Below are 25671 nucleotides of genomic sequence, written 5' to 3' on the forward strand. Positions count from 1 at the left end.
AACTACACAATGAAATCCTGCTCAAAAAAGCAAAAAACACAAACAAACAAAAAAAAAAAAAGAAATTTAGGGTCATCTTCTAGGTACATTGCTGTGAATATCGCTCTGTATAAATAAAATGCTGATTGGCCAGTAGCCAGGCAGGAAGTGTAGTATAGGCAGGACAAGCAGAGAAGAGAATGCTGGGAACAGGAAGGCTGAGTCAGGAGCCGCTGCCAGACGCTGCCATGAGTACCAACATGTAAGATACTGGTAAGCCACGAGCCACGTGGCAAAGTATAGATTAGTAGAAATGGGTTAATTTAAGATGTAAGAACAGTTAGCAAGAAGCCTGCCACGGCCATACAGTTTATAAGTAATATAAGTCTCTGTGTGTTTACTTGGTTAGTAGCTGCGGGACTGGCGGGTGAGAGAGATTTGTCCTGACCGTGGGCCAGGTAGGACCAGGAAAACTCTAGCTACAGTACATAGGGAGGGAGTTCAAGGCCAGGCTGAGCTAAGTGATGTCAAAATACAGGGAGGGAGGAGGAGTGAGGAGAAACCCATCCCCACCAAGTTCGTCCTTGAGCCCCTTCTCTCTGGCCTTGGCTGTTAGTCCGCTGGGGTATGCACCCAGTCATGCCCGGGTGCACATAGCTTGTATTATTTAATGTGGACTTGTATTTATAGTCTCTCTTCGCACTCCCACCCACATACATTTTCAGAGGTGTCTTAAGGTGATGAAAAGCAGTTCCAGTCGTAGCTGGATCCAGTAAAAGTAGCCGTGTGAGTTTGGCAAGCTCAAGTTACTTAAGATCTCCAGCCTTAGTTTCCCATTCTGCAAATGGGAATGGCAGCATCTGTTTCATGAAATAATGTAGGTGAGGGCCTTTCGACAGGACCCGGCCCATAGCAACCATCTCCTATTGTTGTTACTGCTCTTAGTTGAGGTTGTTGTTGTTCTTGTCCGTTTGTTTTGTTTTGTTTTGGGGGTGGGAAGGGTACGGAGACAGAGTCTCACTATAGCCCTGATTGGCCTGGAACCCATGGAGACACCCCTGCCCCCCCCCCAATCTCTGTCTCTCTAGTGCTGGGATTAAAGGCATCAGCCACCATGCTTGGCCAACACAAGCACCTTTCAAAGGAGAGAATATTATCCTATGTGAAGGATGGGGAAATCAGTAGCCCACAGGAGGTAAGTGACCTTTCTTTACCGGTTTTCTGTTGCATAACAAAAAAACCACAAAAGTATCAGGTTACAACAATACGCATACATTGTTTGGCGTTTCCATGGAATCCAAACCCAGCTGCCCAGCTTAGCTGTCTGCTCAGGGTCTCCTACGGCTGTAATCAAGGTCTCTTCCAGGCAAAAGTCGAGTTCTATGCTCACGTGAAGCTGTCAAACTCATGGTACCTTGCTTTGTGGAGACCAACTGAGTCAGGCTCACCCAGTATAATCTCTCTCTTTGCTAACTCAGGAATCAACTAATTGGAGACCTTAATATATCTGCAAAATCCTTTTTCCCATGCTATCTAACGTAACCTATTATAAACCCAGTGGCATCCTACATAATTTACAGGTCCTACACACATCAAGAGAAGAGAATTAGGGGCCTGGGAAGATGGCTCGGTGGTTAAGAGAACCAGTTTCTCTTGCAGAGGACCCCGGTTCCATTCCCAGTACCCACTTCAGATAGCTCCTGATTGCCTGTAACTCCAGTTCTGGGGGACATGATGTCTTGGGACTTTGAGGGTACTAACACTCATGTACGCATACTCACACAAGGTCTCCCACACATACCCGTAACTTAAAATAATAAAATAGGGGGCTGGGGAGATGGTTTAGTGGTTAAGAGCACTGGGTGCTCTTCCAAAGGACCATGGTTCAATTCCCAGCAACCACATGGCGGCTCACAACTGTCTGTAACTCCAGTTCCAGGGCATCTGGCACCCTCAACACAGATATACCATATATGTAGGCAAAACACTAATGCACGAGATAATTTTTCTCTTAATTATGAGATAATAAATATTTAAAAGAGAGGGAGGAGGGAAGAACTCTTGGGGCCATCTTGGACTTCTGCCTATTCTCCAGAGCTTCATAGCAAATATTGATATGGGAATATCTGTTTGACATGCAAGCTTTTCCACGCCTCATGAAAGAAATGTCCAGTGGAGGGGTCAGTGCTCCAAGAGTCTCTGGAGATTGGCAAATTGTAAGTTAAGATAGTACAATACTATATTCTTAGTTCAATTCTCAGAAATAATGTACCGATCAGTGTAAGCTTACCAGAGAAATTCCCCAGTATAAGGCAGAGGTAATGAAGGATGTGGTCACCAACCTGCAAGATCATTTCTATTTTGGTTTGGACATGAAGTGCCCACTTCCCTAAGGCTTAGGTTTTCTTTTGTTGTTTTGGTTTTGTTGGGTCCCACACACACACACCCTTTGGTTTTTTGAGACAGGGTTTGTGTCAAAATAGACCTGCCTGTCCTTGAACTCACTCTGTAGATGAGGCCTGCCTGGAACTCACAGAGATCCGCAGGCCTCTGCCTCCTGATTGCGGGGATTTAAGGCATGCGTCACCACCACCAGGCTAAGGCTTATGTTTTAAAGGCTTGATTGCCAAGTTTTTAGGAAGTGACTGAATCCTGAGGCCTCTGACCTAATCAGAGGATTAACCCCTTAGTGGATTTATAACATAGCACTACTGGGAAATGGTAAACCGTAGAGGCAGGGCCTAGTTTGAGGAAGTAGGTCACTGGCAGTGTGCCCTGGAAGGTTGTACTTGTCCCTGACCCCTTGTCTGTCACTGAGTACTGGACACCACGAGGTGAGCAACTTGCTCCAACATGCCCTGGCTCCATGGTTTGTCTCATCACGGGCCCAGAAACACAGAGCCAGATAAGAACAGACTGCCTCAAGTCAAAATAAATCCTCGCTCCCTGTGCCTCCCAGGTGTTTTGTTAGTTGTGAAAGTGTGACTAACAGTTTCCAGTAGTGAGTCTTGACTCCCCTGGCATACCTGCCTTTGTACACTTCACTGTGGTAGTCAACAGGACCGACCTGTTTGCATGACTAACGAGACGCTAGGAAAGGGAGAGTGCGTGTGACTTCCAGGGCTAGGACGTAAAAGGCCTTGTAGCTCCTACCTGGCTCTCTTGGATCACTGACTCTGGGAAGCCAGCGGCTATGTCGTGAGGACGCACATTTCTGCGTTAATCCGTGAAGTGAGCAACTGAGGCCTCTTGCCAACAACTAGAGCCAAGTTTCCAGGCATGTGAACGCACCCTGTTGGAAATAGATCCTCCTGCCCAGCCAGGCTTTCAAATGACTACAACATAGGCCAGATCTGGATGGCAACTTTCTGAGACCCGCCCCCTACCTCTAGAATTATCCACCTCAGCTGCTCCTGAGTTTCTGACTCACAGAAACCATGAGAGGTGTTTGTCATCCTAAGCCCCCAAGTCTAAGGAGAATGTTACATAGTAACAGATAGCTAATCCTTCTGGAGCTAATGTCTTACCCAAAGGATGGTACTTGTGTTGGGAGAGCCACTCAAGAACACAGTTCACCTCTGGCTTTTCCTCCACAGGCTGTAGGAAAGCAAGGGAACCGCTGATGGAAACTGAGGTCCCAAAGCGGGTGTGTCAACCTCCACTTCAACACAGACATTCTTGAACAGTGCACATATTGTGTCCACACCATCCTGTTCAGGAGCTACTAGCTACATGTAGCGACACGGAGCCACTGTGCACTTAGAAAGAGGTTTTACAATTCAATTTGTATTTTTAAAGAGTCACAGCCGCTGGCAGCTACTGTGTTGAATGAGCAGATCTGTCAGAGGAGAGTACATGCTACAGAAAAAGCAATGAGTTATAAGGTCTCTAGGAAGATCTGAGATGCCAGCTACTGCTTCAGAGGAGACTGAGGGTTGAGCATCCCTCAGTGAAGAGACTATGGGCACAGAACCCTCTGAAAGGCTCTGTGGTTATGAGTTGACTCCAGAGGCTCACTACATGAGTTCAAATCCCACCTCTGCCACTGGTAAACTGTAGATTTGGACAAGTTATTTAACCTTAGATATTCAGTTTTCCCATTTCTAACAACTGTTTCATGCTGTTGTGATAATTAATGGGTCCAAATGTGAAACATCTGAGTGGGTTCCTGTGTTATATATGACGCAAGGGTCCACCAGGGTGACTACTAAATTCCTCAGGGCCTTTCTTCCCACTGGGCCACAGGTTAGTGCCAAGTCCAAACCACGAATGTCAACAGCCCTCAAACTGAGGCTCCACTCTGTGGAGACAAGCTAGGAGCAGACTGTTGTCTTGGTGAAAGGTTCCCTACCACTTCTAAGACTTGTCAGGTTCCTGAGTGTGACGACTATGTCAGGGCCTGCAGAGACCAGGCAGGTGACATCGAGGAAATAGGCGGAAAGACAAAGGCATTTCCTCTCACCCACTCTACTTGTACAGACTTGACAGCTGACGAAGTGTAACTTTCTTCAATCCCGAAGCTAAGTGAGCTATTTGGACTTTAGTGAGAAGCATCATGTTTTCTACACATAATGACTCATTCGAAGGTTTTTTACTATTTTGATTTACTAGTATTATGTGTGTGCATCCTCCACAGTAAACATGAATGGGTGGGAGATTTTGGTGTCCCAGCAGCCACTCCCAAGTAACCACACAGAGACAGTATTAATCATAAATGATTGGCTAATAGCTTAGGCTTGTTTTTAGCTAGCTCTTATAAATTAACCCATTTTTATTAATCTATGTGCTACCCTGAGGCTCATTTACCTCATGTATGTTCTTTCCATCCTGCTCACTCTGCATCTGTCTCCTTGCGACTCTCGGGACTCCCTGGCCCACCCTTCTTCCCAGCATTCTCTCTGCCCTACCTAACCATCAGCCAATCAGTTTTTTATTAACAATGAGAGCGACACGTCTTCACAGTATACACAAGGATTATTCCACAGCATGTCCTCCTTTGTCTAATTAAAGAGGAAGGTTTTAACTTTAACATAGTAAAATTAATGTAACAAAAACGGTTATCAAGTAATTAGTTACAATATCCAGTCCATTTGTATTTGACAAAATTAGAGAAAATATTCTATTATTTATCTTATCTTTGTGAGTCTAAAGTTTTATATCTAATTTACCTTTTACTGTAACTAAGGAAAACTTTAAGTCTAATTATTTAAGTCTTTAACTCCTTCAAAGACCCAGAAGGGTGTAATGTTACCTAATGAAAGGAACATCTGACTGCCTGGACAGTCATTCAGTGTTCTTTTATATGATAAAGGAATGTTAGGGATGTTAAAGTTAAAAGACAAAAAAGGAAAAATGTGAAATATTCCTTTACACATATGAATGTATGTCACTATGGTTGGTTTAATAAAGAAGCTGACTGGCCAACAGCTAGGCAGGATAAGGTTAAGCAGGAGAACCAGACTAAGAGGACCCTGTAAAGAAGAGGACAGAGTCTCGAAGAGATGAGATGAACTTGCCTTATTGTAAAGAGGTACCGCCATGTGGCAGAGCATAAAAAGAAATATGGGTTAATTTAAAATGTAAGAGCTAGTTAGTAACAAGTCTAAGCTATTGGTCCAGCACTTATAATTAATAAGTCTTTATGTGGTTATTTGGGAACTGGCTGGCAGGACAGAAAAGTCCACCCACATACCTAAAGGTCAGAGGACAACTGAGTTGGTTCTCTCCTTCCATGGTGAAGTCCAGGAATCACACTCAGGTCCTCAGACTTACTTGACAAGTGCTCTTATCCTCAGAGCAATCTCAAAGGCCTCAGGGATTCCTGTGTTTGTTTTTAAGCCTGATGTTGCTTAATTAAAACCTGGGGAGAGACAGGATGTTCTGTCCAGACTGTCAGGGTGCATTTTCTGGCATCTTTCCTCCCTCTTACTGTTTCCCATCTATCCTTGTGTCTGGCATCTGAAAGGTCTCTTGAGCTTCACTGAGTTCAAGGGGCGTACTCCAAAAGGAATGACTTGTCACAACCTTTAAAATGACATTGGGTGTGGTGGAGCTTGCTTTCAATCCCAACACTTGGGAGTCCAGTGGACCGAGTTCAAGCCAGTCTAGTCTACAGAGTGAGTTCCAGGACAGGCAGGGCTACACAGAAACCCCATCTTGAAAAGCATAAATAAAATTAAATGACCAGATGACAATCTAGAAAGTACCAGGTTTTATTATCTTTTTATCAAAAAAAAAAAAAATCAGTAACAGACGATGGGGGCGGGGGATACAGAAAAGGTGCAGGCACCGAGGCTAGAAGAGGACCCAGCCAGCTGGGACCCTGCACGGAGGTGCTGATGGGACTTACAGGCACAGGTATGGTTGAGGGAACAAGGATCTCCCCAACCCACACGATCTCCCCAACCCACACACACCCTGGACTTTATAAGCCACTCTGTAAGAGGGAGAGTCCCAGACAACAGGACTCACTGGAACCTCCTCGCCCTCCTCCTGGTCCCCTTCCCTTGCCCCGGGAGACAAGCAAAGCTGAGTGGTGACCTGCTAAGCCAGCTTAAGTCTCTTAGCAGTGTGCCCAGTGGATGGTGGCTGAGCACTCAAACTGTGGCCAGTGCAACTGAGGAATGGATTTCTAATCGTGTGGTCCGAACTGACCTGATTTATCCAACCACACGAGGTCACTATCATCTAGAGAGCCTGGAGAAAGCAGACCCAGGAACCCTGCCGCTGGGCCCCTAGCAGAAGGCAGAGCGAGGGTTAGCGTCAGCTACCCTCAACTACTCCAGCTCAATCACAAGAAGGCACCAGGAACAGGGCAAGAGAAGGGTAAGAGGCTACTCAGCCACACGAAACTTCACTCACACAGCCACCCAGCCGACATGAAACTGGTAATACCATTCTATGTCCTAAAAAAATATATTCATCTATTCTTCTAGAGCCAAATAAGGGTAATATATTACAAGAACACATACTCAAATATCCCACTTATCCCCTACGTTATATTCTGGAATCTGCTAGAACATTATAGCTACTTCTTAGACAAAGCAGCTTCAGAAAGGGCCAAGGTCATCAACAAGAGGGCAGAGTGTTTTTTAAAAATGGTGGGGGACAGAAAAGATAAAAAGGAAGATGAAGAAGCAGCCCTGTCTGAAGCTATAAATAGTAACAAAAAATTAATAAAAATCATTATCTCCAACTCTTCTCTCATTTCAAAAAACAAACAGAACAACATAAAAACCATGACACACAAACTCTGCTGGACAGTGGAAATGTCCCACACAGAACATCTGCACACCCCACGCTCTTAGCCCAGGCAGACACTTGCACAAAGGCGTGAACCCCTTTTAAAAAAATTAGTTTTACCAATCTTCTACAAATGCATTTCAGCACTTCACCCCTCCCTCCCCAGATTTAAAAAAAAAAAAAAAAGAGTTCCCAAAGTCACTGGAAAGAGCCTAGGTCTACCACAGAGAGTCTGTAGTGTGACCCACTCGTGGGTGGACACATCAAGGTGCATCGGATTCTAGCTTCTTGTCCTAGCTCCTGACAGATGGACAGGGTATACAGCATGTGGAAGGCAGCCAGCTCAGTTTCCAGAGTCAAGGGCAGTCATGGATGAGGCACACTCAGTCAGTACAGGCCCTAAACTGGTCCTAGATTCTACTCTGGAAATTTGGGGGGGGGGACAACCCAATCCCAGGCTTGCCTTTAGAAAAGGCTATTTTAACCCCTTTTTTCTGCCAGGGCAACCGAGACACACACACCCCACCCCCCAAATCCAAGTGAGGCAGCACAGAAGAAGAGGATCTCTTCTGACACCAGGAAGGTGACCGGAGACGGAGACACTGACGAGTCAGCATCAAGGTGCCCTCCCTCTACTATACTGCCCACCGTCCAATCCTTCGACTCCCCTCCTCCCCATTAAGTCCAAGTAGCACTCATGGGAAGCTTCATGCGTAGAACTCGTTGGTGGGGGCTTTTTTGTAGATGGGTTTCTTGCCCAAGTCATAACTGCCTTCATCCTTCTTCTTCATGCGGTACACCAGCAGCAGGATCAGGAAAACGGCAAAGAGGATGCCCACCACGCCGCCCACAATCAGAGCTGGAGGAAGAGAGTTAAGAGGTGAGGGTAAGATGGTCCTTGGGACCTCAGGGTCCATGTGCTCTTCTACCAGTCACCATGACCACCCCACCATACCAAGGGAGATGATCAGCTTCGACCTTCATGACTTCCATGGCAGGATGACTAAGTAGTTAAGACCACAGCTAAAACGGAACCACAAAGCAAAACCACTATTTCATCCCACAACTGGCCTAGTCCAAAGCTCGGGCTCTTTCTAAACATCACATACGCTCTCCAGCAACAAGGGCTTAGCATTAGGCCAGGAACAAGGAAAACGGAGGCTGCAAGCAACTCACAGGCATTTCCATCCTTACTACGAGGTTCTCTATCTTTCTCTGTGTGCACAGGTCCCACCTAGACCCACACGTCCCCAGACAGGCGTCATCGTCTACAAACATGCGGGACACACTAATGTCCACACTGTTCCATCACACATAATTACTCATCATCATGGTTTGTGTTCCTGTGTCTCACGGTGATGAGTTCCACTGGCTTCTCCTTGAACCTCAAACCTTCCTCACCTACCAGTGTACCTGCTGAGGCTTCTTCCTCTCCACCCCCCCCCCCCCCGTCTCTGTCTGTCTCTGTCTCCCTCTCTCATTTCAATGTGGAAAAAGAACCTATCTCATATTTTTCCCTACAGACTAAAATAAATGAATCTACTGAAAGCACTCACAGTGGTACTTAATGTGGTGCGCGAACTCAGGCTTCCTGAGCTGCGAACCTCTGGTTTTCTTGTGTTCCCCACCTCACTGAACTCGGCCTGCACAACTGTAAGTCCAGCTCACTGAAGAACGCGTAGCTGGGGGCAGGCAGAGGTAGACTTCTCTCTCCACTTGGGTAAGCATCTGTCCATCCACCATGCCAGGTGGCCTGAATGACTCATTTCTGTTTGCCGGGAGCAGGGGTGGCTGACAGAATCCTTCCTGTGGCAGATTGAATCCCCTAATTCGGTTTTACCCAGGCTAAGAAGATTAACACCGCGCACACACACACACACATTACAAACCTACACACAGAATGGAGCAGAGCAGCCAGAAGAACCAAGAAGAATTTCTTCTAAAAAGAGAGCGCGAGAGCGCGTGCTAGCTGCTGGGGTATCAGACAGAGCACAGGCACTACCAGGCAGCTGCCTCCTTCCTGTCTCCAGCTGCTCCTTCCTCTCCAGTAACTCCACTCCTCCTTCGGGTGCTTGGTCTGTGCTGGGAAACCCTGCAGGAGCAAGGCCCTGCCACAGGCTCAGAAGCCAACTGTGCCCCGGGTCCACACATCAGTCCCACCAGGAGTCCCTGACTCTGTGACCTGGACAAGTTTTTCAGGTCTCCACTCCAGGTTGCTGGAGGGGCTCATGGGGTGCACAGGAACCGTGTGACAGACACATTTAACAGAACTCCTGCGTGTGGTCTAAAGGCTGCTGGAACAGGGCATTAAGTCTCTGCTGCCCTTCAGTGGCGAGGCCACAGGGGCTAGAGAAATGGATCTTTTCTAGAAAAGACCCTGATGTGGAAGAGTAAAGGGATGGCCTGGCATTAGTTCTTCTCTTACTCTGCGAACCAGAGCGGGACCTAAGTCTCCTCACAAATAAGAAACCACAGCATGACCATCAGTGGTTTTCGAAGTTTTCTTGAGGAAAAAAAAAAAAAACCCTACTGAACTGATCTCAAACTCCGAAGATGTAAATAAAACCTGCAGCCAGCAGGTTTTAAATATGCTAAGAGCGAAACTCTGTGGTTGAGGGGAGAGAGGGCAGTTCTCTCCACAGAGCTCGAAACTTCTAAGGCCTAACCTTTTCTGACAGACACCATCACACAGACTAGTGAAGAAAAAGCAGAATGCTGACAAGAGACCAGGGGCAGGGCTGTGCTGTGACCCAAGTCACCCGGGTGGTCCTCAAGACAAGGTCAGTGAGAGCCTGAGCAGGTGAAGGAAGGGGAGAGGACAAAGCCAGGTGGGCACGTGGCTCAGCTGGTTCCCAGGAAACAGGAATTAGCTACCCTGGGCCGGCTGCATCAACACCTCACCAGCCAGCCCGCCCAGACTGATTGCTCTCTCTGCAAAGTTTGCTCCTTCCTGACAGCCCGGTGTGGAGATGCCCCACCCATCCTGAGCTGCTAGACCAGAGCGGCACTACCCCCAACTGACACTACCCCCAACTGACACCACTACCCCCAACTGACACTACCCCCAACTGGTGTCCCCCAGTCAGGCTTGACACAGCCCCACCTAAGGCCTCACACAGGGCAGCGCATTCCCTGTCAGGGGTCTCTCAAGCCAAAATGTCCTGATTCTGTAACATAAAGCCATCTCGCGTCCTAACTACTAATGAACAACGAGAACAGCCTTCTACAATTTGCAAAGCAATCAGTATTTTGTCTTTCACGAACCAACTCAAGGAGGCGTTATCATTTCCGGTTGACAGGAGTAAACAGAGGTAGACCCTACTCCATTCAAAAGCATCCTGGTCAAGGTCAAGAGATAGGAAGGTGAAAGGGGAGCCAATCTCATTCCCCAGGTCCCCCAGGCTTTCAAGGGAAATTAACCCTTAAATAATTAACTCCAGATACCTGTCAGGAGAAAGGCTCTGAAAAATACCTGAGGGGCTTAAAGAAACAATTCCTCTTCTAGTCTTTAGAAGCCTTTGGTATGTATCGATTCTCCCTCCCATCCTCCCCTGAAGGGAGATAAAGCCCTCAGATGCCCCCAAGGTGAACTAAAGGGAAAGGAACTTCCCTGTTCACCCTGGAGAAGGAACAGGAAAGAGCCTTACCTGCCAGGACCTCGGTTCTCTCAAAAATGTTGCCGTCCTGAGCAGTGCTGGACATGGACACTTTGTTGGATATATCACTGTCCACTTCGGAGGGTGAGACCCTTTTGGGAATGACTTCATTCTCCTCCAGTTCCTTGGGTTCTGAGGGGACACGATCCCCAGGCTGTCCCCTTTCAGGAATGTGGTTATTTATAGGCACCTGAAAGGGGAGGGAGGGGAAAAACACTGAGCACACCTGAAGAGGAAGTAGGTGGAAGGGATCCCAAGAGCAGGGCAGGTGGAGAATGACATCCACCCCAAATAGGAAACGAACGGGGGGGGGGGGGACGACGGGGGACGATCACACATGTCAGCAGGCATGTGCTACAGTAACCACTACAAGTGACAATGCCCACTTGCCTTTCAGGAAGGCAACTTTTGCATCTGGAACTCTCTCCCAAGGCAGAGGGTGTGTGTCCAGCACACTTGATGCTTGGAGCAGTTTACTTTTAGGATACAAAAATTTATTGACAACTATTTCATCAATAGGAGGAACAGGAGCTGGGCAGTGGTGGCGCACGCCTTTAATCCCAACACTCGGGAGGCAGAGCCAGGCGGATCTCTGTGAGTTCGAGGCCAGTCTGGTCTACAAAGCAAGTTCCAGGACAGCCAGGGCTACACAGAGAAACCCTGTGGGGGGTGGGGGGGTGGGCAGGGAGGAATAGAATGCAGCCTGTAAAAATAACCAGCAACCATGTTAAGTGATTCAGGAAAACAGGTCCCAGTGTTTTTTGTTTTCTGTGCCCTCAGGACTTCATAGCGCCCTGAGGGCACAGAAATACACGTGTAATCTGCAAAGCGTGCTGGCAAACAGCTGCAGAGGCACAAGGAGGCTGGGGTGGACACTGATCATTTTCTCCAAGGAGGACGGCCCCCCTGTCCTGCTCACGCCTGCCCCAAAATGAGCCCAGCGCCCCAGTAAAAAACCTTCTTACAAAATGGAGTCGGCCACTGTTATTTATTCCCAGGGCTGTGTGTTCTGCCCCTCTCAGTGTGTTGTAGAGGAGCAAAGGGCGAGAAAGTAAGGGTGCAGTACTTACCAAGGGCTGAATCACTTCAGGGAAGGTCCTAGTCTCCTCCGAGCCATCTGCAAGGTTAGAGGAACGGCTGTGTGAACATGAGGTCCGTCGTGTACAGGCAAGTGACTCATTCAGCTAGTGGAGTCCTACCTCCCAAGCCTCCCAAGTCAACTGCAGTCACCTCTTCTGAAACATGAGACTCCTGGGACACCTGGCAGTAATGTCTGCTGGTGGTACACAAAGCTTTCTGCCAGCTTCAGACCCTTACTAGGTAACGTCTGGATCCAGATACAACAAAAATATCTGGGAACTGGTTAGAAATTCAGAATGTCCCTGGATAAGCGGCGCCTATCTGAAATCCCAGAACACCATAAACTGGGAATACAGGACTGGGAGTCCAAAACTATCCTGGGCCACACTGTAAGAGGAAACTCAAAGGTAGAGAACTTGGTGTAAGGCTCTAGGCTCAATCTCTATCTGGGAGGACTGACCAGCCTAGGGCCAAATTAACTAGAATTTACATTTGAACACACTCCCAGGAAATTAACCTTTGGGAAGGAAGCAGTTCATTTTAATACTAAATACTACACATTGCAACGTAAAATTAACTATGGGAGGCAAAGAGCTAGCTTCTCTGTTACAACCCTTTGTAAGCAATCCTAGAACATAAATGGATATCACAGTATACACGGCAAAATGTACTTCTGAAAATATGGAGTTACCCAGTGCTTGGTAAATTCAGTCCGCAACACTCATTCACAATCTTCCAACACTTGTTTTACAAAGTAAGAAACCAAGGTTCTGGAAGAAGGCAGTGCTGGAATTCTGGACTACGCTATGTGATGACAAAGCTTAAAGCTTGGAATTAGTAACACGTCCTGAACAGGAGAGGGGTACTTCTCAGCAGCTGTCTGATAGAGGCCAGGAAGCCCATGAAAGCCCTGGCACCTGGTCACATCCCCAGGAAACCTCCCTGCCTTTGGATCTTACGCAAAGCGGAGTCCGGCTCCCCTCTGCATCTCAGCCCACACAGACGTCTCCTATTCCACCAACTTGTGAGCCAGTACTTTTCCTTTCCAAAGGAAAGAAAAACACTCCGGGTCTTTCCCCACGCTCCCTCTATCCTCCACCAGAGAAAGGAGCCTATTGGACAGGTTCAGGCCCGTGCCTGCAAACTCAAGAGGAATGAATTCTAAGTTGTTTACAACTTACCCCGAGACCCCGGGGGTGGGAAAATGTTACTTTTGTTTCCCTTTTTGAAGTAGAGACGCAGGCGCTGTAGGAAAGTCTCCACTTAAATACATATCTCTCACAGTTGGGGCCACAATTCCCTGAAGCCCAGGTCCCCAGCCTGCCCAAGCACACCCCCATACCCAGTTCTCCAGAGCCGGACTCAAACTCCAGGCCCCCAGCATCTTCATCATCAGGGAGGGCTCCAGAGAAGTATCTGCTTTCCATGAGGTCCTGGGGCGCTCTGACCTCAGTCTCTCGAATCTAGGAAGAAAGATGAAATATTATCCCAAAGCTCCATCTCCTCCCTCTGGACACTCAGGAGGCTGGGACCCCCCACCCACCCCCCACTCAGGAGGTTGAGTCCGTGTCTTCCCCCCTCCCCCCAGCAACGTGAACATTCAGACACTAGCCTGGTTACAGAGCTGCATCAGAAGCCTTAGGATCCTGTTCCCCATTTGGTGTGTGACCTTACCAAGTCTCCGTACCATTCTGGGTTAATAAAAATATTTCAAGTAACAACGAAGTTAATATTTCTAGGCATCATTTACTGAGTCACCTGCAACATCTCAGCTGTTTATAATAGCTGTTAACTCGTTTTATAACTGAAGACACTGGGCACTAAAGGCTTTGAACCATTCTTTCCTGGTGGCACCAGTGACAGGAGGGAGGGGCGTGCAGGGCCACCTGACTTCAGGGCCAGAGGTTCCCACGCACACAGGCAGGCCCCGGATATGACAGCCTAGGGTCCTATGACAGAAGCTGATTTCCACACGGGAAGGCGTAGGCTTCTGACTCTGGATCTGCCTAGTCAAGGGACACGTTCCCCAACTGAGTCACACTGGGCTGAGACACAGGGCAGGCTCACTCACACCCCAAGACAGCCACAGAGCACAGCTCAGACCTGGTGACTCAAAGGCACACACACTCTTGAATCCATCTCTCATGCCAGTGCTGAGCAGGACACAAAGACACAGATCCTTGCTCCCCCAGACCATGTCACCCATCCTATAGAGACCCAGCTGGCCAGAGTCTAAGGTCCCACCAAACAACTTGAAAGGCAAACATTTAAGAAGTCCCCCGTAAACACCACTTTTTCTGGCCACTCCCCCACCTGTCTCCCAGTCCAGCTGGGTATCAAACAAGGCTTCTTCCGGGGCACAGGGTACACTGAGGTGCCCACTGCCCTTCTGCTAGCCTCTGGACTCAGGCTACTGTTCTTGTAAACAACAACCAGGTACAAGGGTCACTGTTCTACTCCTACAAAGCATTCTCCCGGCCAGTGGGCAGGACCTCAGGGGACGAGGCTCTACTCAGACGTTCAGAAGAAAAACTAGACTTTCAGGCCGGGGGAGGCTCTTTCCTCTTTTACAGAATTCAAACCAGAAACAAGGCTGTGATAACCCTAAGGTCACACACAGAATTAGTCACACAAGGCTTAAGGCTAGAAAGTGGCCAGGTCTGTTTCTGACAGCCCCAGGCTGTCCTTCACCCAACCAAGGCCACAGTGACACACAGCCAGGAGAGTGAGAAGGAATGCTGGTCTACCCCTAACACCCGAGACTGAGTGGCAGGAGAGGACAGGACAGGAGCAGCTTGGAGGACAGCCTCCTCCTTCACTCCTCTCCCACAGGCTTCCGGGGAGAGGGGGCAGGAGCTGACTGTGCCCTCTATCCACCCCCGTGGTCAGGAAACTAGATTCTGGGAAGGGAGCTGAGAGGAAGTTGGGGAGGCATCGCTTTCTCCCCAGGGTGGGGAAATCAATGCCGTGTGCTTGGTACGCGTGGGAGTGGGGAGCCAGCAGGGGTTAAGCCCTGCTTAGGAATGACTTCATGACTCCGGAATCAGGAGCTGTGGGGCTGCTGGTACTGGAATTCCAGCCCCCGCACAGGACCCGTGCCTGTGGCTTTGGTTTGGCAGCGCAGCAAGAGGGCTTCTCCGTGGTTGTACGAGTGCCCTAGATGTCAGGCAGGCAAGGTCCCAGCCTCCCACACCCTTCGCTTGGCTACAAATTCCCCAGGGCTCAAAATCCGAACCGGCAAGACCTCCATTGCTTACAGTGTGCCAGGCCTTAACACGCACACAGCTGGGATGACGTAGACCCTTTTGGCAGGGGTGGAAACCAAGGCTGGGAAAGGCAAATTATTTCTCTAAGGTCACACGAGCAGAAAGTGACCAACGAGACCAGCAGTCGAGCATGGAATCCCCTGGGCTTTTATCCACAGACGCAGGAACACATTTGTACTTAGGGCTACCAGCCTGCCCTAGGCTAGACAGGAACACTAAGTGGGCGTGTCTAATCCAGCTAGGGGTGGGGGCAAGAGGAGATGGGGGAAAGGCAGGACACAGAAGCAGGGAGGCTGACAGTGAGACTTTGACCATGAAAGCCTGCAAGACTGGTCACGGGATGTTAAAGTTCAAACTCCTCAGGACAAACGCCGAGGTTCTCAGCCTGGGGCTTAGATTCCAGCACAGGTCTCGGGCCTGGAGACCTTCCCTACCCCACCTCACCCCTAGGAAGGCACCTTGGAATGTTAACTCATACGCCGAACCTCCTTAATATGTGAGAGTGTTCCGGGGTGCTTCAAAACAACCCAGCAGATTGGAGATAAGCACATTCATTGGCTTTTATAGCAATTGCCTTAATCTTCCATTAGAAAAATGAGAGTAAGAAAGAAGGCTGTAATGATCTGACATTGATAAAACTGGGGCTGAAACCAAGATTTACTTCTCGCTCAGCCAGCCCCCTTTGGAGCACCTGGTATCCCCAATCCCCTACCGCTTCATTTTGAGACTTGCTAGACAGATAGATAGCCTTGGCTGAACTGACACTTGTTATGGAGACCAGGGTGGCCTCTGCCGCTCCAGCGCTGGGATTAAAGGAGTGTGCCACCATGCCCAACGCCCTACCCCTTCATCTTTATGTTAAATTCCAGAGGAAAGAAACCATTAGTCTGAGATCACACAGGGGCCCAGGGCCCAGCCAAGATCAGTAGCCCCTTTGCCCCAGATGTTGGGAAGCTCTTCAGAGGCAGTCTTAAAGACCGACAGCTAACCTCTTCACCACTTCTGAGCCTTTTGGGACAGGTGAAGGGACATGAGAAATTCAGCCTCCCGGAGCTCGGAAGATATCCTCCTTGGCCCCTTTCTAGATCTTCCTCCGCTCATAATCTCTAACAAAAGGAAAAACTCTCAAGTGGACAGCAGCCTCATGAAGGCCTAGATGTCAAGATAGAACCAAACCCAACAGGATTGCAAGCAATGGTTTGTTTGTTTGTAAGGCTGGGAAGGTACCAGGAGTCTTTCCTTCCGAGACTGTCTTTTCAAACAAGGTCCATTCAGTAGTCTGCGGTGGCTTTGAAAGGCCAGGCCACCCATCAGGCAGACCCAATTCCTGACCAGAGAGGGACCCAGCCCTACTCCTGACTACAGATATAGTCTGTTTACCTCAGTTCACCCCAACCCTGCCCAGGAACATGCATTCACATATATATGCCCACACATGCACCCCCTATGGGTCATCAGGACTCATCTTTGCCCCTTTCACAAACATACAGCAGGAGACAGACTTTAAATAAGGCTATGGTTCTGGATGCAAAGGCTCTTGCTGGCCCTGTAGCTGGTAGAGATCTGGATTCTTCCCCAAGGCATCCAGGAAAAAGAATAGAGGTAGGTACACTTTCATTTTATAGGCAGTAACACCTGCCAACATAAGGCCACTGAGCCCAACCGTCTCGCTTTATAACCTGAGACAGATTACTGTGCCAAGGTCACCCAAGCAGCTATCAGCAGAGCTGGGCTTACAACTTAGGTCTCTCAGCTCCCAGGGTGAGGTGGCCTCCCACCCTTTTCCAGGGTCTTGGCTGTCCCCAGATACACAGGCTGTTGCATGAAGAGAGGATTTTAAAAAAGCCACTGATTATATCCCAAAGCCTTACAATGCCCATCACCCCGGGAAAAGCACGGAGGCTGGGGTGAGTACAGAAGCATCCTCTATGTATCGGGCACCCGCTCTGCACAGGCTCACTGAATGTACTCAACAGCATCACAAGGTGGTCCACCTGGTTTGCAGGGGAGAAAACAGGTTAACTGAGTCATTCATCCAAGTGTCACAGCTAGAAAGGAACAACGCGGGACTAAGACCCAGGGTCTTTTTCTAGACCATGCCCTAACCGTGGCCAGGTTTCTCCCAATCACTCATTACCTCCAGCCTAACGACAGCACACTGGCCAAGCAGGGGCTCCAGGGAACCCCCCTCCCTATTCCCTTGCCCAGAAATAAACAAAGGTGAAAGTGATATTGCTTAAACAAAGACGCAGAAACTTGGCTGGAGCACCAGGGAGGAGTTCAGGGTCAGAGCTTGGTTAACTGAACTAATGAGAGCCTCCTACCTGCCTCCTCCCCAGGGAAGGCAGGGTCAAGGCCACACTTGATCACATGCTCAGGGAGAGACTATAAGGGTGACTGTGGAACAAGTACATTTAGAGACACAGGAACACCCTTGGGTGCCAAGCACTGGGCCCCACCAACCCCATTTCCTACAGTGTCAAGAGGCACAACCACTTTCAGAGTCTAGGAGTTTATTCTGGCTTTTAAGTCTTCAGTTTCCTCTTTTGTAATCAGGGCTGGTAAGCACCTAGCAGAGTGACGAAAATCCACGGAAATGTATCCACGTGTACAAGCGACGTTCCAGCAGGTGACCCGGTGCATTGCAGGTGCTCAATACCTGGTGATCATTATTAAACCCCACGTGCTTTCCTTCAGGCTAGGGGAGAAAAATGCTCGGCAGGCCAAAGAGGAAACTTGCAGACCAAGTGCTGGGCTAAGGAGGCTCTGGCCATCGGAAGGGAGATGTTCCTGCAAGCTAGAGAGGGGTGTGACGGCCAGGCAAAGATGCCTGACCGAAAAGTGGGTTTCTGCAGACTCGGGGATGGGTAGAAACCTGCCCAGTGGAAGCTCTGAGCACATTCTCGTAAGCAAACAGACACAGAGGAAATCTCCATTTTTCCAGGAGTAGAGGAAGGCACTAACCAAAGACATCTGAAATTCTTCCTGTGACCTCAATCCTCTATTTCCTGGCTTGCCTTGTGTCCCATCCCCCCCACCCCCGCCCGAAAAATCTAGAAGACAAAAGGAAGTCACACATCAATTTTCAGTCTGGTGTCCTGGTACCTGAAAGGGTTAAGAAGCAGAGTCGGAGGGAGTGGGGGTGGATTGAGGGTTCAAATGTCGGCTCTGCCCACTTCAAGGTCAAGTTACTCTGAACACAATCACCCTGTAGAGAGCCAGGCCTGGCACAGTCAGCAGCCAGCTTTTCACCAAGCCCCAGGGCAGCCCATTCCCACAAGAACTCTAGGATCATGGGGTACCAGGCAGGAATGAAGGGGATTGGTCAGGAGCCTCCAAACAAACTCCTCCCAGGGACCAATCCGGTACCCCTGTCTCTAACTACTTAGGTGGTCCTGGGTGGTGGATTCCCCTTTCTGGGCCTTGGTTTCCCCACCTGTAAAAGGTCTCAAGGAGACAAACCTCCCTCTGTCCCAAGGCCTGGTTACCAAACTGGGCATTGCTCCGATTACCAGTGGAGCCAGCTGGGAGGGACTAGCTCCCTCAAGGCCTTGAAGACAGAGGTGCATTGAAGTTGGGGCCTGTAATCTAGGCAGCAGATCCAAAATCCCCACTGGATCTGTGGCTGGCCAGGAGACACAGGACACAAACAAGCCTCCTGTGTTCTGAGAGCAGAGTCCAGGCCTACTTTGCAGCCCTGTTCCAACGGATTAGATCGACCAGAGCCTGGTTTACTGCCCCCCACCACCTCCCCGCCACACACCTCCCCCCACACTGGGGAAGCCAGCACTCCAGTCCAGGCCAGTCTGTCTCAAATCATCTCCCGGCTGGGCTTCCCCAGAGGCAAGGAGTGTCCACACTCGAAGTGCCCAGCCCAGCCATCTGCTTGCGGCCCAGAGGCTGGAGTGGTGTGGCCAGTCCCCACAGGTTGGGCCACCATAGGCCGGCTTCACCCAGTCACTGTTTCCATACACACCAGCCTCTCCCTGCCTCCCTTTCCATTACCCTGGGTGTCACCTGACCAGCAGCCTCTCCTTTGCCAGAGAAAACCGGGGCAGCCAACTCCCTATGCTAGGAGGACAGGGGAGGAGGCAGGCACTCAGTAAGAAGGGGTAACTCAGGGTGAGGATGGGAAGGAACCGGGTCCCAAGAGGAGGGGGAGAAGTAGAGGGACAAGTGACAGCTGTGGTGGCCCATGGATGCAATACCAGTACTCGGGAAAACAGACACAGGAGGAAAAGGAAGAAATTCAAGGCCAACCTCAGCTCCATATGGAATTCAGAGCCAGCCTGGGCTATATGAGACTATTTCTGGGGAAGTCAGTGATCTTTTAAGTTCTAGCTAGAGCCCTCTGAGATAAACGGTCTGAACCCCAGGAATCCTACTTAACCCATTTATGTTTCCTGCACGTATACAGACACCATGTCCCAAGGCCAACCTCCAGCAGAGATCCCAGCCCTTGTCCACAGTCGTCGCTAATAATAAATGCAACTTAAACCAGCACTTTACAAGTTTGCTAAACAACGAGTCTGGCCCTCAGGTGACACGGGTGTTTGATAGAGGACACCAGGGCTCTCACATCCACAAAGTGACTGATTAACTCACCCGGTGCCCCTGGGTGAATGGCAGAGTTGAGGCAGAGACTGAGACTTTCTGGCTCTAAGACATACCCACATTTCCAGTTTCCCAGCCTCCAGCAGACACCACCAGAGAGGCCTGCAAGGGGCAGGCATGTGCCCAAGGGTCACCAACGGGTTAATTACAGACCAGCTCTAGAAGTCAAGTTTCTCTCTCTAGGGTGAAATGGGCCCACAATGGTCCACACACGTTCTCCCAGTCTCTGGCGCATGATACAGGGAAAATGCCTTCTCAGAAGAACACTCAACTGCCTTTCTCGTCCACCAAGCCCAGAATGCTACTTGCGGTTGCTCAGCTGCCTTAAGACTGCCTCCCCGACCCCCGGGCCTCCAACAGGAGAAACTCTTAGCTTGAGCAGTGTCCTGAGAGATCGGTACCCTTGTACATTCCCTCCCCCTTTCCCTGCAAGCTGCCTGGGACACCTGCAGATCCTGGCCGAGGGGTGGGGCTGCCAGGAACTGGTTCTTGTTTAAATATAAACCCATCTGATAACCTGCAAACAGTCCACTTCTAAGATAAACAAATACAAGATTTGGGCTCTATCAGCCCCACCCCTAGGCAGGGCCCTTCCCACCTAGCCGCTGCCATTCTAGATGTGGGGGAAGGGAGAGGTCCCGGGCAAGTCAGAGAACGGTCACTGAGGGTTGTCTACTCTGGTCCATTACTTGGAGCTCTGCTCAGAGTCTCATTTGCAAGCTCATCATCTTTAAGTCTCTCCATAATCTTATTTATTTACTGGTGATAGGGAATTGAAGCCAGGGGCACAACAGACCATTAACGTTTTAACTGTCCTAACAGCCTCAGAAATGTCACAGAATCCTAGCGCAAATCAAACCTGAATGATGCTAGCTCGGCTCTGTGAATTCAGACCAGTTGAAGCCTCAGTGTTGTGTGTGTGTGTGTGTGTGTGTGTGTGTGTGTGTGTGTGCGCGCGCGCGCGCGCAGGGGTGTACCAACTCTGTACCACTGTCCAGGGTCAAAGTGCACACACAGGCACTGTGAATGTCCAGATGCCAAGATAAAAAACAAAACAAGGGCTGGAGAGATGGCTCAGTAGTTAAGAGCAGTGGCAGCTCTTCCATTGGTCTTGAGTTAAGATTCCCAGCACCCACACGGTGGCTCACAATCATCTGTTATGAGATCTAGCGCCCACTTCTGACCTGCAGACATACATGCAGACAGAACACTATACATAATAAATAAAATAAATCTTTTTTTAAAAAAAAAAAGTTCAAACAAAACCTCTCAACCCTTCATGCCCATTCCAACATTCTTACCACAGAGCTATCCCCCTATTAGCCAACAGACTGATAGGAAATGGGTGACTCAGGCAGGCTGGAGTAACACACAGTGATTCACAGAGCCCGGGCCATCCCATTCTTCTACCCTTAAGCATTCATTTGGAAATCGCACCAACTCATCCAGTCCAGGAGGTGGAGAGAACAGCTAGGGGCCAATCCCTTTCAACAGCGAGCCCAGCTCCCCAGCTCCTCATTCAGGCCAGCTCAGTACTCCAAGTCCTTGGAAAAACCTCCCTGTTTCTAGGCACTGGGGATGGCAGGAGCTGAATGTCCACCCCACTTCTGTTCTGAGACAGGGACTTGTTTAGAGCCTACCAAAGAAGCCAAGAGAACTCCCCTTTCCTCGCTCCACTGGGCTGTGCAGCAGAGACGCGCAGACCGCAATGGTCCGAACTCCTCATTTTGGAGATGGGACACTCAGCCCCAGACACAAGGTATGTTTGCTAGCAAGTCAAAAGTAGGTCCCAAGGTTATCTAATGTCACCATCATCTAGAATGTTCTCTGAGGGACAAGCTAACCCGACACCTAGCATTCTTGGTCAGACCTGACTCCTGATCTTGGCAAAATACTACATTCCTTTCAGCATCAGTTTTCTGTAAAAAGAGAGATAAAAATCCCTCACCTGCAGTACCAAACTACAGCCATACATACTAGCAGTGACTTCGATGCACCTTTTAGAACAAAGTCCCATTCTTGAGTTTATTCATTCAGAGTTTATTCACGCATACAATCACGGCCCATAAAAAGTAGGTGTTTCACTAGAACCACTAAAGCAGAGTTCTGGCCCCAGATGTGGATGGGTGGGGCTCTCTCCAGAATTTGGTGGTGTGTTTTCATTTCCTGGAGGGAATGCCTTAGATGTCTCCCATAGCTCCTTTTGAATAGTTAGTGCTTAATTATGAACTAAGTATTAGAGGACTGGAGAGATGGCTCAGAAAGAGGACCAGGGTTCAATTCCCGGTTCCACTTAGCAGCTCACAACTGTAGCTACAGTTTTGACACCTCTGAACTGACACCTTGGGCACCAGGCACAAATATGCTACAGACGTACATTCAGGCAGAATGCCCATATACATAAAGTAGCAAGGCAACAATCAAGTATGAGATCTGGGAAGGTCTTCTTTATTTAATTAATTCATTTTATGTATGTAAGTGTTCTGTCTTCATGCACACCAGAAGAGTGAATCAGATCCCATTACAGATGGTTGTGAGCCACCATGTGGTTGCTGGGAATTGAACTCGGGACCTCTGGAAGAGCAGCCAATGCTCTTAACCACTGAGCCTTCTCTCCAGCTCCCGGGAAGGTCTTCTTTGAAGCTTCCTAGCTCCATCTGATTCTGCAGAAGACCTCTAAACCCAGAGAGGTCAAAGGGGACCCTTCCTAACCCCACAAAACTCTCCAGATCATGACCCAAATATTTCTCTGGTGTGTGGTAATTCTATGGGTTCCCAAGAAGTCCCAAGAGTTCTTGCCAGCCACTCATAGGTCCTAGAACCCCCCTCTACCTCCCCCCCACTTCCTGGTCCCTTCCGTGCCATCAAGGAGAGAGTTGAAGTACACCTGGTGGGTGGGAGATACTTTCTCAGAACTGCCTGGGATTGGTGCCAAGTCAGTGGGCTGTGCCCCTGGGCAGCAACACCTCGCCCCACCTTCCCCCTCTCCAACCCCGTCCCAAAACAAGGCTGCCTTTAATTGGCCAGGGTGGGAGTGGCAGGAGACAGAGCAGGGAATGCTCCCAGCTGGACAGGAAGAACAGGTTTAGGATGGCAAGCCCGCCAAACAGAGGAGAGGGCAGCTGGGTGTTTAGCTTGGGCTCCCTTCCCCAAATCGGTGTTTAAACTAAAGGCAAAATTTGGAGAAAGGCCTTCATAACTGGAGGAAGACTACTTTATCAGACTGTCAACAGGCTGCCTGCATACTCCGTACTAAAAGGTGGCATCATTTAATCTCTCAATACACTTTATCTAGTCAAAAGAACACAATGACATAATCATCATGCACTTTTGTGTGTGTGTGTGAGGGCCTAAATGATCAGTTATCAGAAAGTACTCAATAAATCATAACAGCTGTTAGCCAAGCCTGCTCCTCAGACTTTCATTTATTTCTCCAATTCCAAGGGGAGGCAAGACAGTATCATTTCGCCAATCTATGCGAGTAAGATTTGGTCTGATTTTTTTCCGGCCTCAATTTAAGGGGAATCCCTGTGCCCTGATTAGAGGTAAGATGCCCATGACATTAGCCAGGAAGGAGAGAGCGCTGAGATCCGGCTAAGAGATTGAGACAGCGGCCTCCGGAAGCAGCTGCTTAAGGCCGGCTTCTCCCCCTAGCGAGATCAGGTCACCCACAGGCCTGGCATGACCTACCTCCCCCAAACCACATCCTCCTACTGGTCTGGGGGGACACGGCGGTCTCCTCCTCCCCCTTAAGCAAAGCACCTGCCGGCTGAGCCGAGATCGATGGCATGTGACTGGCCACGTGGTGACCTCAGCCACCTCCTAGGTCCTTTTTCCTCACACTGCCCAGCCAGCATTCCTTCGGACGCCTCCCCAAGGAAAGGACTCAACTTCACAATGCCCTTTAGCAGCTCATTTGGAGTTATTGCACCAGGGAGGCATGTAGTATGGGCTCCAGTTTCGCCGGGCCACAAACCTTTCTGCAAAGATACCTTCGCTTTAGAAGACAAGTCGTGGCCCACACTCCGGTTCGGTCCACTCACTATGCCTTGAGACTTTCCAGCCCCAGATATCAACAGATGTTAGACCAGTCTTGAGTTACGGGAAAATGGGACCCCAAAGCAGCCACCAGAACTAGAAGATAAAAAGCAGGCTTTCCAAGCCTGGCTGCCTGACTTCAGTGTGACTCAGCCAGTTATTAGCTGTGTGACCTTCAGCAAATTACTTAACCTCTCCTGCCTCAGGACTAGTTTAAAAACAGTAAACAGTGAGGTTTTCTGGAATTAAACACTTACTTAATTCCGAAGCCTTCAAAAAGCTGTTAGAAAGCCCAGAGAAAAAGGACTTTCAAAAGAATGAATACTAATGATTAAACTCCAGAGTCTCACTCCCTGTAAAACTTGGATTGAAGGTACAAATGGCCCGAGCTCCTGGGCTGGGATAGATCCCCGTTCCCAGAAACTGCCATGCCCCGCAACTTCCCTTATGTATTTGCCTCTTATAAACTCCTACTAGCACGGAGCTGTATGTGACCCCGGGCCCTATGGACGCTGGTGGGGGGACCTTTTCTCTTCCAGCTCCTTCACGTTACTCAGGTGGGTGCCTCAATTTCCCCATGCCCAATTCAACACAAACGCTTCTAGCAAAACAGTGTAACTCAGCCTCTAGCCCGCAGCTGAGTGTTAAGTTGTCCCTTGAGTCCACTCTGGAGAGAGAGGAGAGACTCAACTTTCTAGGCAGACTAAAGCAGAAAGGGTCGCCTCTGGATCCTACTGCAGCAAACTCGTTCTGCAGATGGGGAAGGTGACCACTGGAAGGAGCCAAGTGTCTGCCCCTTCCCAGGTCAGTGGCAAAGTTGTGATCAGGAGTAAGTTTTCTCCGCTCCGCTCCCGTAGGTGTGTGCAACAGGATCCCCGCACAGCTCTAAAGTTCTCCCACTCCCGAATGCACGCTGCCCACCTCGTCCCCAGGCCATCTCAGACTCGCGCCGCCTGCTCTGGACACCCAGAGAGAGCAGGGGCACTCCGCACGCGGAGCCGGCCCCGAGATCACAGAGAAGGGGTGAGGGTTCGGGAGGGGAAGAGTTGACACCAACTTAGTCACGTCTCACCCCGGAACCCCGCGGCAAAGCGGAGGCCAGGACAGGAGCGCAGAGCAGCAATCTGGGGGCGCACGACGCGTGTTGGAGTTCCCTCCAGCCTTCCCGAGACCCCCGAGGAAACTTTCCCCACAAAGTTTTCCCCGCTGTGGCTCCCAGATAAGGGTGGCGCAGCTCGTAGTGTACCCCACTCCATCCGGAACCCGGGATCTCGGGGAACAAAGGAGGCACCGCCCCCATGCGCCCCCCCCCCCGCCGCCCTAAGATATCCCTTAAAATACCTACCGACTCGGCGGGGACGGCGGGGAAGCCTCCCAGGAGCAGCAGCAGCAGAGCGAGCAGGCAAGCAGACGCCATGGTCCCAACGGCAGACCCAGGGCGGGCGCGCAGCCCTTCTTATAGGCGGCAGCCCCGCCCCGCCCCGCCCCGCCCCGCCTCGCCCCGCCCCCAGTGCCCGCCGGCACCGCCCGGAATTCCCCCGGGAAAGCTTGGGCCAGCGGGGCGCTGCGCCCGGGCGAGCTGGAAACCCCGGGGGTGACCCGCCCCCTGCGCGCCCTCCCGCTCCAGGATGACCCCGATCCGTGGCTCCCAGAACTGCAGCTTGCGATGGTTATCAGATCCGCTGCGAAGTAGTCCTCCCCCCCCACCCCACCCCCACCAACCCAGGGATCACTGTCCAACCCCGCTTTGTAGCTGGGGAAACTGAGGCCCAGAAATGGGAAGGACTGACTCAGGG

The 25671-nt window shown here is 50.0% G+C and overlaps 1 protein-coding gene across 1 annotated transcript; it reads right to left on the reverse strand.

Annotated features, from left to right (window-relative positions):
* Positions 1–6175: 6175 nt before the first annotated feature.
* Positions 6176–25313, reverse strand: Sdc4 (syndecan 4). The gene is made up of 5 exons (XM_028868449.2): positions 25221–25313; positions 13300–13420; positions 11948–11994; positions 10869–11067; positions 6176–8080 (listed from the first exon to the last, which is right to left on the reverse strand). The coding sequence occupies exons 1-5, from the start codon at positions 25290–25292 to the stop codon at positions 7929–7931; spliced, it is 591 nt and encodes a 196-aa protein (XP_028724282.1). The 5' UTR covers positions 25293–25313; the 3' UTR covers positions 6176–7928.
* Positions 25314–25671: the final 358 nt, after the last annotated feature.

This window comes from Peromyscus leucopus, chromosome 4 (assembly GCF_004664715.2).
Source record: "Peromyscus leucopus breed LL Stock chromosome 4, UCI_PerLeu_2.1, whole genome shotgun sequence".
NCBI classification, from domain to species: Eukaryota; Metazoa; Chordata; class Mammalia; order Rodentia; family Cricetidae; genus Peromyscus; species Peromyscus leucopus.

Excerpts from the sequence above, each read along its gene's own strand:
- Sdc4 (XM_028868449.2), bottom strand. The coding sequence starts at position 25,292 with ATGGCGTCTGCTTGCCTGCTCGCTCTGCTGCTGCTGCTCCTGGGAGGC. Across the intron at positions 13,421-25,220 it reads CCGCCGTCCCCGCCGAGTCG|ATTCGAGAGACTGAGGTCAG; the intron begins GTAGGTATTTTA and ends CTTTCTTCCTAG. Across the intron at positions 8,081-10,868 it reads GAGAACCGAGGTCCTGGCAG|CTCTGATTGTGGGCGGCGTG; the intron begins GTAAGGCTCTTT and ends CTCTTCCTCCAG.